Source organism: Schistocerca nitens, chromosome 8 (assembly GCF_023898315.1).
Source record: "Schistocerca nitens isolate TAMUIC-IGC-003100 chromosome 8, iqSchNite1.1, whole genome shotgun sequence".
In the NCBI taxonomy this organism is placed as follows: domain Eukaryota; kingdom Metazoa; phylum Arthropoda; class Insecta; order Orthoptera; family Acrididae; genus Schistocerca; species Schistocerca nitens.
In genome coordinates, this window is record NC_064621.1 from 309714516 (window position 1) to 309732596 (window position 18081).

The 18081-nt window shown below is 41.6% G+C and overlaps 1 protein-coding gene across 1 annotated transcript in view; it reads left to right on the top strand.

Moving 5' to 3' along the window:
* Positions 1 to 18081, top strand: part of LOC126198632 (guanylate cyclase soluble subunit beta-1) — a 264556-nt gene that overhangs the window by 58188 nt on the left and 188287 nt on the right. Inside the window, exon 5 of the mRNA XM_049935094.1 lies at positions 6012 to 6167. Coding sequence (XP_049791051.1) covers positions 6012 to 6167 — 156 coding nt within the window. The remainder of the gene's footprint in view (positions 1 to 6011; positions 6168 to 18081) is intronic.

An 18081-nucleotide genomic window follows, 5' to 3' on the forward strand; every position in this document is an offset into this window, starting at 1 on the left:
ACTGGTTATTCATCGAGTTTTATTGTCCCTGTTAATACATACCGTTACGACAAATATCGCACTAGACTATTGTGAAACTGCTCTGCCGAACAGATGTAAAATTTCGGGTTAAAAATAATTTTGTTTGTAAAGGAAAAGAAACCTGAGATGTCCTTAGAGACTGAGCTCGCGTGAAAGACGTGATGAGTACTATTTGTTTGGGATGAGTCTATCTACACAATTCTAAAAGGAAATTGAAAATATCTGCTGAAACGCCAGAGAAAATGCGCCTGACAACTCCTAGGAGAGACACCCTGTATACTTCTTTCACCTTCCAGCTTTGACTTTTTGCTTAGGCTTGGTGTAATTAAAACTGACATTTAGACGAGACAGACAGTACTTAAGTAGTTAGTTATTTGCATTTTCCATTGATCATACCGGCCTTTGTGGCCGAGCGATTCTAGGCGCTTCAGTCTGGAACCGCGCGACCGCTACCGTCGCAGGTTCGAATCCTGCCTCGGGCATGGATATGTGTGCTGTCCTTAGGTTCAAGTAGTTCTAAGTTTATGTTAAGCTCCATATTGCTCAGAGCCATTTGAGCCATAGATTATTTGCCCTATTCTTTAATCGAAACCATGTGGAACGCGTCGGTTTGTATGACATGTATACATGACTAGTGTTAACATTAATGAACACATTATTATTTTACTGCTACTCATGCATCTACAATTAAGAACAAGGTGTTTTATTCGTGACTAACAGTTTTTATAAAAATTCTTCAGTGGAATAGAAGGTGTTGTCCAAGAGAAATGATTTTAAATCAGATTTATAACTTGCTTTTGTATTTATCAGACATTTATCTTATTGGGCAAATGATCAAAAACTATTGTAGCTGAATTATTGAACTCATTTCTGAGCCACTGCAAAGTTCAATAATGAGTAATAAAAGTAATTTTTCCCTGTAGTGTTGTAGGTACAGACATCACTGTTCCTCACAAATTGTGGTGGATTATACGTGACGAATTTTATTGGCGAGTATATGTGTTGTGTCGGTGCAGTTAAAATGCCCACCTGCTTGAAGAGGTACCTACATGACGACCGTGAGTGAGCACCACATAATTACCTTAATGTTCGCTGTTGTGCTATCAATACTTTCTAAGTTACGAGTTACCCTAGATAATTATTCCATAAGACATTATGGAGTAGAAATATGCAAAATATGTCAGGAAATTGATTCGTTTGCTTCCAAAATTAACATTTATACGAAGAGCAAAAGTAGCTGACGTTAATTGTTTCAGAAGCTCAGTAACATCATTCTTCCAGCTCATATTTTCATCAGTACATACACCCAAAAATTTGGATCTTCCTACCCTATTAACTGACTCCTACTCATGTGCTACATCAATTGTTGGTGTGGCTATTTGTTGTACAGAATTGAATATGATATATTTTCTCGAAATTTACGGAAACTTACATATGATTCAGACCAGCTGTGCGTGGAGCCATCAGTTCCATAAAACTTGAGTTTCTAAGAGAGCAGCATGGTCTACATAATCACATGCCTTGAAAATATCGCAAAAAATACCAACTAGCGAATTTTATTATTGAAGACTTGTACTACACTCCTGGAAATTGAAATAAGAACACCGTGAACTCATTGTCCCAGGAAGGGGAAACTTTATTGACACATTCCTGGGGTCAGATACATCACATGATCACACTGACAGAACCACAGGCACATAGACACAGGCAACAGAGCATGCACAATGTCGGCACTAGTACAGTGTATATCCACCTTTCGCAGCAATGCAGGCTGCTATTCTCCCATGGAGACGATCGTAGAGATGCTGGATGTAGTCCTGTGGAACGGCTTGCCATGCCATTTCCACCTGGCGCCTCAGTTGGACCAGCGTTCGTGCTGGACGTGCAGACCGCATGAGACGACGCTTCATCCAGTCCCAAACATGCTCAATGCGGGACAGATCCGGAGATCTTGCTGGCCAGGGTAGTTGACTTACACCTCCTAGAGCACGTCGGGTGGCACTGGATACATGCGGACGTGCATTGTCCTGTTGGAACAGCAAGTTCCCTTGCCGGTCTAGGAATGGTAGAACGATGGGTTCGATGACGGTTTGGATGTACCGTGCACTATTCAGTGTCCCCTCGACGATCACCAGTGGTGTACGGCCAGTGTAGGAGATCGCTCCCCACACCATGATGCCGGGTGTTGGCCCTGTGTGCCTCGGTCGTATGCAGTCCTGATTGTGGAGCTCACCTGCACGGCGCCAAACACGCATACGACCATCATTGGCACCAAGGCAGAAGCGACTCTCATCGCTGAAGACGACACGTCTCCATTCGTCCCTCCATTCACGCCTGTCGCGACACCACTGGAGGCGGGCTGCACGATGTTGGGGCGTGAGCGGAAGATGGCCTAACGGTGTGCGGGACCGTAGCCCAGCGTCATGGAGACGGTTGCGAATGGTCCTCGCCGACACCCCAGGAGCAACAGTGTCCCTAATTTGCTGGGAAGTGGCGGTGCGGTCCCCTACGGCACTGCGTAGGATCCTACGGTCTTGGCGTGCATCCGTGCGTCGCTGCGGTCCGGTCCCAGGTCGACGGGCACGCGCACCTTCCGCCGACCACTGGCGACAACATCGATGTACTGTGGAGACCTCACGCCCCACGTGTTGAGCAATTCGGCGGTACGTCCACCCGGTCTCCCGCATGCCCACTATACGCCCTCGCTCAAAGTCCGTCAACTGCACATACGATTCACGTCCACGCTGTCGCGGCATGCTACCAGTGTTAAACACTGCGATGGAGCTCCGTATGCCACGGCAAACTGGCTGACACTGACGGCGGCGGTGCACAAATGCTGCGCAGCTAGCGCCATTCGACGGCCAACGCCGCGATTCCTGGTGTGTCCGCTGTGCCGTGCGTGTGATCATTGCTTGTACAGCCCTCTCGCAGTGTCTGGAGCAAGTATGGTGGGTCTGACACACCGGTGTCAATGTGTTCTTTTTTCCATTTCCAGGAGTGTATATGATGAGAGAATGCATAAACAGCATGTTTACGTGCGCAGTCCTTCTGAAATCCAAAATGTGGTATGTTAATTAAATTGTTTCCAGTTATGTGTGAGACTACTGTTGAGTACATTACTTTTTCGAATATTTTGGATAATTTTGTCAGTAAGGAAACTAGACGATAATTGTTTACGCCTGTATTGCCTCGTTTCTTATGAATAGGTTTGACAATTGCTTATTGTAACCTGTCTCCAATAATTCCCTTTGCCAGTGATGCATTGCATACATCTCTAAGGACATTACTTAATAAGTTGGAACCACTTTTTAGAATTATGTTAAAAATTCCAAAAACAATAAATGAACTTTAGTTTTTTTCTTGAATTTTTAAAATTCTCGTAATTACCGTGAAGGATATTGGTTGTGGTGCCCTGATAAAAACTGGTTTATTGAATGTCGAAGTAAGTATGTTGTTAGGAAGATTGTACCGACAATTACATGGAGTCCATGGAATCCTGTGGCAAAGAAAAATGTTAATCCGCCTACTTCTAGTTGCTTAAAGTTTAGTGGAATAACGTTTTTAAAATATTCTCTTGCTTCTTTGAATTACCGTTTTAATCATATTTTTAATGCTGCATTTAAAAAGCTGACTTTAAAGACGAGTCTGAGACAAGGCAACCAGGATTTGATATAATCAATTATTAAAAAGTAATATTAGGAGTGGGACGGCCGCCCCTGATTGGCTGGCGCTGTTCGAGAAGTGATGACGTAGTCGAAAGTGCCATCTGTCTGAGATTCTCTGTCACTAACGAGGGAGGTTTGAGAAACTTCCCTGCTAGCGGAAGCAAGGTGGGTTTCACTTCTTATGTAAGCCAGGTGGACTGAAGAAGACAGAGAATTATGTCTCCTTGATACTCGGATTCTACCCTAAAACTTAATACGTTTCTGTTACTATTTAACTTGTGAGTTTTGCGAATAAAATTGCTGTGGGGCATGGCAGACGGGCTAACGTTTGAAATGCTGTGTGAGTGTTTTTCTGAAGTCGTTAACAGTGTGGAGGTATTAAACTTTAATGTGTAATCAAATGTTTTATTGAAATTCTCACACTCCTGGCAATCCACACATAATACTACACAAACTTTTAAAAACTTATATACAAAAATCTTTACTGCTTAGACCGTAATTTACATTACACAATTAAAACATGATGGCTAGTTTTGGTTGTGTGTAACGACCATCTTCAGATAGTTCAAAGCGTAGATATAGGTAAATATGCATTGAACAGTGTGAATAGCGAATGTAATCGAAAAACATGCATGCATATTCAAAACAACCGAACTAAAAAAAAATGGTCCAAATGGCTCTGAGCAATATGGGACTTAACATCTATGGTCCTCAGTCCCCTAGAACTTAGAGCAAATTAAACCTAACTAATTTAAGGACATCACACAACACCCAGTCATCACGAGGCAGAGAAAATCCCTGACCGAACTAAAACCACATTGACAATATTGATGTTAAAAGTATCACCAGGGGTGAGCCAGATCGTAAACCATAATCTTGCGAGAGGCAGGTGAAGATGGCTGGACGGGGGGCGGGGGAGGGTGGGCAGTTGCATACGAAAAATTGCATCAATAACATGCATTTGTAAAACAGGTAATACAATAAGAAAGCTTATGCAATGCCAACCGGAATTGAAAACTGTTCCAAACTCTGGTTGGCATAAGAGTAATCCGACGTAACATATAAAACAGCCGTTGTTACACTGTTTGTACTCATTGTTGACAGAAATAAAATGAAACCAGCCCAACTAGACAAGTAAGCTGTTACCTTCACTACTGATACGGTTCAATGCACAAATACTTGCATTTACCGTTTGGATGATCTGAAGATAGTTGTTATACACAACTGAAACCAGTCAATAGGTTTTAATTGCCGAATTTAAGTTGTTGTGTCGACAGCAATAGTTTATATGTATAAAGCAAAATTGCATCAGTCATCCATTACATGCATTTGTAAAACCGGTGATACTGTTCAGTTATTCTTGGAATGGGAACATCTAGTCTAGTAGGGATGGTTTCATTTCATTTCTATCAACAACAAGTACATGTAATATAACCATGGCTACTTTTTAGTTTAATTTTAGTATATTACATTAACACCAGTGATATCAGGCTTCATCAAGCTTCACGACTCATACTACTTTTAATGTATTTGTCGTATTTTCAGCCACCTTCCTCTCGATACGTGTGAGCCGCTGCATGCGGGGTCCAACATAGATATAAGCAGCTGTACTAAGGCTCACCTCAACCCACCAGCATAGCCGAGAACGCTTACGCGCTGCTTCCTGGACTCGGGTAGGCGCGCCGGCCCCGGATCGAATCCGCCCGGCGGATTAACGGCCAGCCTGCATGTGGTTTTTAGGCGGTGCTCCACATCTTACTAGGTGAATACTGGGCTGGTCCCCACATCCCGCCTCAGTTACACGACTCGCAGACATTTCAAACACATTCACACTATTTCCCGATTTACACTAGACGCCGACGGCTGGGGTACACCACTTCCGTCCCGAGTGGGGGGGAGGGGGTATGGGGTGGTGGCAGGAAGGGCATCTGGCCACCCCTTAAAATAATTAACCATGCCAAATCCGTACTTAACCCTGCCGAACCGGCGTACAATGTGGGATAAAGACAGTAGTCGAAGAAAAAAAAAAAAAACCTAAGACTCTTCTCACCCAAGCCACGTTCCTTTTTTATTCCATTCCGTTCGTCGTACTTGAGTTGCTAAAGATAAGACTTGCTGTTTTGCTAGACCACATAAAACTTGCTGTTCAATCGTTGCTGTGTCTTCCAGCCATTGTCATACCTGAAACTGACGTACATACACTAGCAGAAAAAGCTTCTAGAAATGCAACTCACTGAAATAGGAGGCAGGCGCTGTTCTCACACACGTATAATTAGGCACTGTGATTTAGAGACGTTTGGAGTGAGACGTTCCCCTTGTCGGCAGAACCTGGACGCGCTGCACGACCACCTGGGCACGCTGTACCCGGGCATGAGGGCTCCGTCGTTCCGCTGCACGGAGCGGCCCGAGGACGGCGCGCTCGTGCTGCACTACTACTCCGACCGGCCGGGGCTCGAGTACATCGTCATCGGCATCGTCAAGGTACTCGTCTACACAGCGGATCCGTCGCCAAAATAAATAGTCCTACCAGCGGAAAAATGATCGTATCGGAGCACAAAAGAGGTTAATATGCTCCTGTTTAAAAGACTCCGGCTACAAAGTGGGCTATCTGTTGACAAAAACTTAGGCATGCGAATCTATTCGCGCTCTTTTTAACATGCAGCTCACCTCTCACTCGCTTATGCTCTCTTAAATGTAACTCCTGACACCCACTAGTCCATAGCTGTAAGTCGCTCGTACGCCTCCACTCCCATTTGCCCAATCTCACTTGCTCATTCAGCCCAACTCATCCTCATTATTTCTTTGTGTCTCTCTCACTATCACTGTCTCTCTCTTGCCCTCTCCTACTGATACAGCCTCTTTCATTCCTTCCACCTGCTGCTGTTTCTTTTCACTGTCCCTATCTCTCTCTTACTCTTTGTAACTCTGTCCCTAGCACTATTCTGTCACTAACGACTATGTTCCACTCCTATTGTGTCCCTCTCTTTCCCTCAAATTGCTGCTCTCTGCTTCGGACTCTCTGTAACACAACCACTGTCTAGTATCTTCCAGTATTTATTTCGTTCTCTTTCCCGCTACCACTGTCTCCTTTTCTCACTCACTCCGTCTTCAGGTCACGGGTGGCCTACCGGGACCATCCGACCGCCGTGTCATCCTCGTGGAGGATGCGTGTAGGAGGGGCGTGGGGTCAGCACACCGCTCTCCCGGTCGTTATGATGGTATTCTTGACCGAAGCCGCTACTACTCGGTCGAGTAGCTGCCCAATTGGCATCACGAGGCTGAGTGCACCCCGAAAAATGGCAACAGCGCATGGCGGCCTGGATGGTCACACATCCAAGTACCGACCACGCCCTAAAGCGCTTAACTTCGGTGATCTCACGGGAACCGGTGTAACCACTGCGGCAAGGCCGTTGCCAGGTCTCCTTTTCTCAAGCCATGAAAATGCGCGATTATGTTCACATGCCACAATTTTTGGGAAAAATTTTAAAGGTGCTAATGAACATAGAATGAAGCATCTTGTGCCCTACTTTTCAGACAGTCTTTTAAACTGTAGAATATTCGCCTTTCTTGTACTCCGATAGGAGCACTAACCCGTTGGTTCCCGTCTGCTCACTGCTACGGCAGGGCATGTTACTCATATGAAAAGAACTTTATGGGCCAGTAATATTTTGATAGTTTACTCGCGTCGAATTTAAATAATACTAAACTAATTTTACACTTCACACCAGATTTTACGAGCACAGAAATTTCGCATGTGCTTCAGTACAACAATATGTGGTTCCCACAACCCTTCTAATGATAATGGAGACACTTTACAGCATATTTCACCATGCACTTTTATAAACCACGTTTTCACTACACACGGGATTTTGCCTGCATAAATAAGATAATTTTAAACTCTATATTTCGAAAATATTGTTCAAATAATTCAAGAATATTACAGTGTAATACCTGACATAAAAGCTTATTAACTAATACATACATAATATTATCACATTATTACTCCTATTTATTTTACCATAAACATTATATTTACAGTTATGGGGTAGTGCACTTGCACTTCTGATTGGTCCTTTGTATATTCACTTCGTTTTCCTTAGTCCAGGGGACCGAGTAAGATGCTCTGCAATAGGTCTTGTGCGGATATACTTTTATATTATACTGGTAATCTTTCATGGTTCCAGGGCGTTCGGTGAATACTTCGAGGTATCCGGATAATAATTCTGTTAATTGTCTAGCCTCTGAAGCATTAATGCAATTTGCCTCCTGTACTTTCTCTTCTATTGTTGTGACGATGTCACTCACGTTGCTGGGTGCATCGTTATTTCGATTGTTGTGACACATCTGTGGGTGCTTATGATCCAACACTAACAACTTCTGTTTGCTGACAGAAAGATTCATTTTTCTCATCAGCGGAAGGTTTGCACCGAAATCCCGATACATCATTACTGTTATGGGTCGCCGTTGGTACTTAAGTGCACATGTCCCACGGGCGAGATCAATTACAGCTTCCCTTTCCCGAAGGAACTCAAAACCCAGTAGCACCGGTACTGACAAGTTATCCATTAATAGGAACGTGCATAATAAGCGATCATTTCCCACGGATACTTCCACCTGTGTCTGGTATTTTATACTCTGTGCCTTTTTTCCCAATGCCCCTATAACCTTACAATTTACAACCGGCAAAATCGGCAATCTCCTTATCTCTGATACCTTCTTGAAAAACTGCGTGTTCCTAACTGATACATTCGCACCTGTGTAATGCAGAATAGTAGTTGTTACACCATTTACAGCTCCGGTGACACTTGCGTGGACATTTTCCCTTTGTGGCTTATCAGAGTCAGCAGGTTCCTGATATAGCTCATCTTCGATCATGTTACCATCCTGATAGCGTATCGTGTTTATTTTTTTGTTCCGTCGACCTATTGCCTTCATTGTTGGCCTCGGTCACCTGGCGAAGGCCTACAGGGACCGAAATTAGTTTGTTGGCTTCTGAGTGTTTTGCTTTGTTTCTGAAGGTACCTCCACTATTCTAACATTTTGTGCGTTTTCAGTCGGAGGAGGCCTGCTTGGACCGCACCACGGTAAATTTTGATTGCTTGGTATATGTATAGCCTGTACATAATTTATTGGCTGACCTGAATTGATAGAATTTTGCTGCGGCTCCCAATGACTTGGACCTAGTTGTCGCCAATATTCATTGTCACCCCGCATATTTTTAGGCTTGTCTTTATATGGACTGTCTGACCTGTTGTCATTTCGTCTCTTTCGGTTGCTATTGTTATTGTTTGGGTTTTCATTGTGGTACTGCCTCTGATTACCATTCGGTTGTTGGTGTTCTTCGGCCTTTTGATAATTACTGTTATTATTATTAGGATAACCAAAATTTTGGTTGTATGGATTCCGACTACTATTATTATTGTTGTATTTTCCGTTACTATTAGCTTTATTTTTATTTTTCTTTGGACTACCTTCGCCCCTATTTCCATTATTTCCATTCCATGAATTTTTTCTATTAGAACTATTATTATTGCTGATCACGTCAGAATTTTTTCTGGCGCCTTCTTGCACTAGATCCAGAGAATCAATTACATCCAGAAATTCTTTCAGATCGGTGTCTGTAACAGTAAATAATTTTTTCCTAATATGTATGGGTAATCTAGCTTTTAACACTCGCAATATGTCTCTGGTGGTTACTGGCTCATCCAGTACCGGGTCATGTTAACATATTTTTCAAAGTACTTTCTTAAGGAACCTGACTTCGGATTGTACATTTTACGGAATCGCTCTTGAGTAGACGCTGACCAGAATCGATCAAGAAACGCCTTCTCAAAGTCGTGGAGAGTCTTGCAAGTTTCTGCTGCATTTAATGCCCAGAGCGACGCATCACCAGAAATATATGAAATCACAAACTGTATTTTCTGTTCTTCCGACCATGACTTTGGAAGAACACTTTTGAAGTTTCGAATGAAAACTACTGGATATATGTTTTTCTTGCTTTCTTCGTTAAATATTTGAAACTGTCTGTGCTTAATCAGGCTTTCTTCATGCATCAAAGTAGTTAAGTGCATGGAATTGCTATCATTCGCAGGTGGTGTGGTTACTTTATTACAAGTACATTCTATTCCACTATTATTGTTCCTTGGTGTCACGTATTGCTCTGGTAATATCGGTTGATTACCAAAATTTGGTCTTCCTTCTGGTGCATTAAAATTCGCCGTTAGATTATCTGCGATCTTTTCCCTGTCAGTACCAGTGTTGTCATTGCTGCATACTGTCAGATTTTCAAAGTTTTGATTTTCAGAGCTCAGCACCCTGGCTACTTCTGTTTGGACTTGCCTTCGGATTTCCAAGGGAATGTCCTCCTGCATTATTTCCACAGTGGTAGCCAAGGCTTTGAATTGGTTCTCTAGTCTATCTACTACTTCAGTTCGAAGACTATTGACCTGAACTGGAATGTTTGTTAACGGTTCAATAGTGATTTTTACTGCATCGATCTCCTGCTTAAAATGGGTAGTAATAGCATTATCACGATCGACCAACACTTGATTTATCCTATGGACAATTCCTTTATCTCTTTCTAGAAAAATATTGTTTATATTTTCCATAAATTTCTTTTCCTTTTCTTGGTTCCTGAGCTCCTGTTGCTGTTTTTCTAAAAGCTTTTCCTGTCTACGTTTTTCCTTTTCCTGCTGACGTTGTCTTTCACGCTCCTGCTCTTTAATAGTAAACTTTTCAAAAAATGCTGTTAGCATATCCTGTATCGACATAGCTTGAGCATTTCTAACTTCTGCCCCTTGCTCAGAACAAATATTGCCATTAATTCCTGACTGGTTGAATGCAGGAGTGTCAATTTGTTTTGGCAACTCTTCAGTTTTAATATCACTCGGGACATCAGTTTCTAAATTATCATTCATTATTAAATTTTCTAATAATTCGACAGAAATATGGGTAGATGATTCTACCTGAGACTCTGATGTCATCTCTGCATCAGTATGCTCATTCGGTTTATTTTTCTTTTTTCTTTAACCATTCTATCACCAATATAGCACAACAAATATATAAATCACTGACAAGCACCAGTTGACACAAAATGATCTTATAACTAAAACATATACACAAATAACACAAAAAATATTATTCTCGCAGCGAGAATATTCAGTTATTATTACTTATGGCTGGAGGTACTGATTTTCATCTAATACTGCACAAACAGCGACCGTTGATCGTGTGCTGCTATGCAACTACTGAACATGCACATCTGACCCTATCTGAGTTGATCGTGAGCTGCGGACTGCACTGCTTATATGAAGTTACTGTTGTACCGGCGCAGACACAGATTCGTACAGCAGATCGGTAGGAAAATGTCAATGCTCATGAAACAAGTAAATAAACAATGATTAATAGTTTGTTTTGGTACTCCGTACCTGTAATAGATCATAATTTCAATTATTAAAATGAATAAATGTGCATTGGTGGCCCCACGTTGGGCGCCAGTGTGGCGTTCGCTGTGTTATTCAGTGGTTTGGTATTTAATTTGTAAATGAAAATGATAATCTTATTTTATTAAATTGAGTAATTACTAAATAATTTTTCTCCCGGCTAAAGATTTGGTCAAGTTGCTAAAGAACTCGAAGTTAACGTCGTGTTATAGTGTCGTCTGTAAGTTGTGTAAGTGTCACTAAATCACAGTTCATACAACAGATTCTATACAACTATGGATTATGATGGAAATAGTTATATTCAGCAAAATGATCATGAAAACCACCGAATAGCAGCCGCGCACAACACTGACGTATGTTACCTGAAACAATATTCTTCGCAACTCGTGCGTAATTAATTTCGGCTCCATACATCAGCTAGAAAAGTTTCTTATAAGCATCGTACTATGAGCACTGTTTTTAAAGAACCAATCTGATTCGAATCATTTTCCTGAAAATGAGTTCGGGACCACCGGTGCACATTTATTTTTACACATTTGTATTACGTTTAGCATTTATGTCTGCAGAGTTGCGTAATTTGAATTTGCCACTGAGATAATTGTTAAGATGGCGGCAGACAATTGATAGTGACTTTCTATTGTTAGACCAAATAAGTAAGTATTTGAAATGCTTGTTAAACTCTATTAACTCTAGTTTCGCATTGTGCACTATTTAGACTTCATCAAGCAAACATTTGATTTGTTTCTAAGGAAAACACAGACAAAAACGTGATACAAATCGCTATCATCAATGGCTGCGCTCGTTACAGCGGAAAGAAATAATTAACACAGATAATGCTTACTGAGAGAGGAATTAAAGTTACAAATAATTATTCACTCATATTTATAATAATAATGAACTCTATTCTCAAGTAATAATTAACAAATAATTAAAATTTCTTAACAGACCTCAGTTTGATATGTGTCCGCAACCTACAAAAGCCAACCAACAAAAGGTAAAAACAAAGGAAGAAAAACGCAGATTATAAAAGGTATTTACAATTATCATTGTCTTTGTATGATACACCTCGATATGTCCTATTAAATCATAGAATATTATATAAATAATTAATATTTATCATCGTTTTCACTGCTTTTTCATATGTCGGATGGATAACGTTTATAACTATTAGAGGCATAATTTCCTCTCGTCGCACTGTAGCTATAATTTATCTCGTGGATGTTACACGAGGTAATACTGTCGTATTTATCTTAGAAGAAACGTTACATAAAAGCAAACCTATGTTTATAGCATTTGTAGACTTAGAGAAAACTTTTGGCAATGTTGTTGGAATACTGTCTTTCAAATTCTGAAAGTGGCAAGGGTAAAGTACAAGGAGTGAAAGAATATTTGCAATTTGTGCAGAACCAGATGGCAGTTATAAGAGCCGAGGGGCACGAAAGGGAAGCAGTCGTTGAGAAGGGAGTGAGACAGGGTTGTAGTCTGTCCTCGATGTTGTTCAATCTGTATACTGAGGAAGCAATGAAGGAAAGAAAACAAAAATTTCGAGTAGGAATTAAAATCCAGGGAGAAGAAATAAAAACCTTGAGGGTTGCCGATGACGTTGTGATTCTCTCAGAGACAGCAAAGGAACAGTTGAAAGGAAAGGACAGTATCTGTGAGACGAGGATGTAAGAGAAACATCGGCAAATGAAAAACGAGGGTTATGGAATGTAGTCGAATTAAATCAGCTGGTGCTGAGGGAATTACATTAGTAAATGAGACACTTAAAGCAGTACATGAGTTTTATTATTTGGGCGGCAAAATAACTGATGATGGTCCAAGTAGAGAGGATATAAAATGTAGACTGTCGATGACTAGGAAAGCGTTTCTGAAGAAGAGAAATACGTTAACATTAAGTACAGATTTAAGTGCAGGCAGTCTTTTGTGAAAGTATTTGTATGGAGTGTAGCCATCTATGGATGTGAAACAAGGCCGATAAACACTATAGACAACAAGAGAATAGAAGCTTTTGAAATGTGGTAGAACAAGATTAGATGGGTAAATCACGTAACTAATGAGGAGGTACTGAATAGAATTGGGGAGAAGGGAACTTTGTGTCACAACTTGACTGGAAAAAAGGATCTGCTGTAGGACACGTTCTGAGGCATCAAGGAATCACCAATTTAGCGCTGGAGGGAAGTGTGGAGGGTAGAAATCGTAGAGGGAGACCAAGAGATGAATACACTAAGCAGATTCAGAAGGATATAGGGTGCAGTAGCTACTCGGAGATGACGAGGCTTGCACAGGATAGAGTAGCATGAAGAGCTGCATCAAACCAGTATTTGGACTGAAGACCACAACAAAAATAAAATTATCCCAGTGCGTTATTACTTCTGTTTGTATCACGATGTATTCAGACGGACCGCCAATTTCGTCACTTAATCAGTCATCACTATTGTCGTTGACTGAAGACGAATGAACAATGGTTATATTGTCTTATAAATGGTACACTGTCATGTCAGTCAGTGGTTTACGTCATTAGTACTTATCTCCGATCATCGCAGAACGTTTAGAAATGGTTCAAGGAACTCCGAAGGGTCGACATTCAGTGTGCAAGTTGCGGCAGTTGACTTAAAGAATAGTTTGTCATAGTTTATTCTTCCAGCTCAAAATTTAGCAGTAATGTTTTCCAATATTTATTCACTTCCATCCTACGCAGAGCATATTTATGTCTATGAATACCAGCAATTTTTTTCTCGTTCATGCCATCTTAGACTCGCTACAAGCGGGAGAAGTACAGTACTGTACAACACTGACATCCTGCCAGAAGCTGTGTTTGGCAGTAGTCTGAACTGAAGTCCAGATATTATTTTCATCGACTGTTGTCATTACTTCCAGAGAAACGAGTATTTTACAGTAACTGCACTTAGAAAAAAACCATCCTGATTAACAGGAGACTCGGGCTAATAACGCCCAGATTAATGAGAAACCAGATAAATGAGGTAGCACTGAACGTATATACGCATGTGCGTGCGCGTGTGAGAGCGCGTTTCCCTGTGTGTGTGTGTGTGTGTGTGTTTCCCACGATACCTTTGCAACACACACTGCAATTTCAACCAAACTTGACAGACACATGGCTTTTTACGATTTTATTATCCTCTTGGCATATTTTACTGATAACAATAACAGGAAAAATCCTCTTTCAAGATACGTATTCTAAACGCATATATTTATGGTTGTTGACAGGAGAAAGGAAAGTTGACCAAAGGCTATGGAAAGCTCTGAGCTGGTTTCAGATATCGTTGAAAATGAATTACTCTCTGGAAGAAACAGTGAGGCTGGAGAATGGGGGGAGGGGTACAGGCGTTGTGGCGAACCCTCCCCCCCCCCCCAACCACGGGAGGAATATCTCACTGCTAAGTGAGTTCCATGAGAAAGTAATGGGGAACGCCTGACATCAGCTTTTAATCTCTTGTTTTGTGTGTTTTTATGGAAGCAGGGTTGAAGAAGCATCAAAGCACGCTCATAATAATCGTCGACCTAACAAAAGCGTTCGACAAAATAAGATAGTGAAAGTCTTTGAAATTCCAGGAAAAACAGGAGTGAGCTACAGGCAAAGACGGGTGATAAACAATCTGTACAGAAACCAAGAGGGAGCAATAAGACTGGAATATCAAGAACCAAGTGCTCTGATTAAAAATATTAGAAGATTGGAATGTAGTCCATCACCCCTACTGTTCAATCTATATGTCGATCGCTTCGTATCCAGCCAGGTTCCACATTGGAATCGCTCCACATTATTGGGTTTACGATATCCGATGGTTCAAATGGCTCTAAACACTATGGGACTTAACATCTGAGGTCATCAGTCCCTAGACTTAGAACTACTTAAACCTAACTAACCTAAGGACATCACACACATTCATGCCCGAGGCAGGCTTCGAATCTGCGACCGTAGCAGCCGCGTGGTTCCGGACTGAAGCGCCTCGAACCACTCGGCCACAGCGGCCGGCTTTCGATGTCAAATCCAGAAGCCTGGCACAAATATCACAGAAGGTGTGAACCTAGTAGAGCACCTAGTAATTCAAGCCGCGGAAGCGTTACCGTTTTGATAGGAGGAACTCTGTTTTTACTCACAACCAAACGGGAAAATTTATTTTTGGTGTCGGATTTTAGAATGTACAGCACTGCGCCGTATGCTCTGTGTGAAGCATCACAAAAAACTTGAATTTGTGAAGTTTGAGGTTTTGTACTGTGCAGGTCAATCCGTCTAGGTACTCTGAATGACTGCACATGAATGAGTTGTGATGTCCAAAACTTCCATCTGGGGACTACGTCTGGACGCAAGATCTCATCCCAAATGTGTGCGTTTAGAGCATGTATCTTGAAAGAGGATTTTTCCTGTTATGGTTATCAGTAAAAAATGCCAAGAGGATAATAAAATTTCGCGGTAGTGTGCAGTAACTGACGCTTAGTTGCGAGTCCATCTTGTAACTTATTGGTAATGAGACAGTCATCGAAGAGCACTGAATCTGATTCCGTGTCGCAGTCGAGCCTGGGCCAGTGGTATTTTCTTTAACTGATGACCCTTCCGTTTTCATATGCCCTTTACTATGTTACAATTTGCAGTCGATTTCGCCATTACAAGTTTTATTTGTTGCAACAGACCTGTCACCTGATAGCATACGGATGTGACTGTATTGTCTTCTCGCTGCTGGCGGCAAAGTCGTTCATGAAACTGCTTTTATCTAGAAGTTCAGTCTCAATAGCATCAGTACCTTTAAACCTTGTGGCTAAATCACATAGCATTGCAGATAAGATAACTGAACTGCATGTGAGGCCAAAAGGTAAACGAGTAAATCTATAAATGACGACGTCATTTGTAGTTTGCTAAATTGCATCTTCTCGACACGAAACCAGAAAAATCGCGTTAAATCTTTACCCCTTCCATTCAGTGAGAGTTATAAGAATGCTTGACTGTCATCACCAACAATAACCTTTTGATATATCCTGAAACGAACTAAAGTAGATAGGGTTTCAAGCAGTAAATTCCTGAATCTAGTGTGTCATTAAGTAACGGTGAATCTTTTTCTCGTGATGAAGCATCAAATGCAAAACTCCATTTTGTAATTATCAGTCTTTCCCTTTTCACTGCGTGATGAGAAAGTATCCTGCATACTGATCCTTCCAACGTGCTCATTTTGAATACAAAGGAACATATGTGAGTAATACATCTCGCAAACGAATTCGTAACGACGAAGAAAGGATCATATCGTTGTTTCTTAGTAACGAAACTACCTTCCTGCCTTCCACCATTTGGAATGTATCATGGAAGTTCTGCAGGGCGGCGGCGTGTTTCGCTGAGGGTGATCGTTCTCTTTCTCTCATCCGCATCAATTCGAAGTCCTAGAAGCGACGAACGTTCTTGTCTAAGGACGCTGAATCTATTGCTTCCGATGCCCAGAAAATCCCAGCACCCTGAAAATGTCAAACCAACTATTGCATCATCTGAGTGTTTGTCCATGATCTGGCCAGCACCCATCGGAAATTCTTTACGAAAATTATTGGATGAGGCCCTCCTTTCTTATCTGGTATGTACACATCCAATTGACGATGCTTTAGAAGACTTTCTTGCATCGATGTTGTAGATAAAGCATTCGCCGACCCCACGTCGCCCTGCGAGTAGTCTGTATACGGGTATGATCATGCATTACCTCCAGATTCAATATTTCAAGTTGCGGTGAAGCGATGTATATTCATTGTTGCTGCTGACTCTCACTGTCAGAAGCTCGCCTGCATTATTGCGTACAGCGGATAGCTCCTATTGTATCTTATTTACGTGAGCTTCCACACCGTGTTTCCATCTCGGAAGTTCACATGTTAGCGTACTTTTAATTTGAAGTAATTTTGTTTTGACTTCATAGTTATCTTCTTTGGGATTGGTCATAACATCTGCGTTTGAGTTTTGTATTACTGTACGCCATTCGCTTTTTAATGTATCATTAAGTTGGGCATCTTTTCTATGCAACCAGTAAACAAAATCGATGTTAATACCATTTGTGCAGTTAGACACTCGATAACATATGTAGTGGACTGACAAGGCAGCCAGTCCACAGTGACGGGTAGCCGAGAGGGCACACGTACACACACGCCGACTGGCGCGAAGTCTGGAACAGGATACGTGATGAATGTGATAAAGAAAAGAACGTAGCTACTAGAACACTTAACTTTTATATCGTCCTTTGGTATACAGCATTCTTGATGATACAAGTGAGACTATCTTGAGATACATGCAATGGTACAAATGGCGCCTTGCTAGGTCGTAGCCATTAACTTAGCTGAAGGCTATTCTAACTGTCTCTCGGCAAATGAGAGAAAGGCTTCGTACGTGTAGTCGCTAGCAATGTCGTCCGTACAACTGGGGCGAGTGCTAGTCAGTCTCTCTAAACCTGCCGTGTAGTGGCGCTCGGTCTACGATCACACAGTGGCGACACGCGGGTCCGACATGTACTAATGGACCGCGGCCGATTTAAGCTACCACCTAGCAAGTGTGGTGTCTGGCGTTGACACCACAACATATTCATCTTTGTTCTGTAACCAGGCGATAAACTCATCGTTCATCTGGTTATTTTGGGAAGGTATCTGTCGTAAAGCATTTTGTAACTCAGACTGGCTATCCTTCAGTTCTTTTCCATCGGATTTCTGTTGCATTACAGATTCTTGTAAACCTTTACACACAAGTTTGAAATTTTCTAACTCATTCGCGTCTTTTTCTAGACTAGCATTCCGCCTAGTAAGTTGATAGGATTGCTCTTCTGCTAAACGCTTAATATCTTCACTCCTTTTCTTCTCAATACGTATACTAGTTAGCAAAGTTCGCTCATTAACAGACTGATTAAAATATTCATCCATCTGATTTTGAACAAGCGTACTAATGTTTACAATTGGCTCCTGTTCCTCAGCAAGATGGA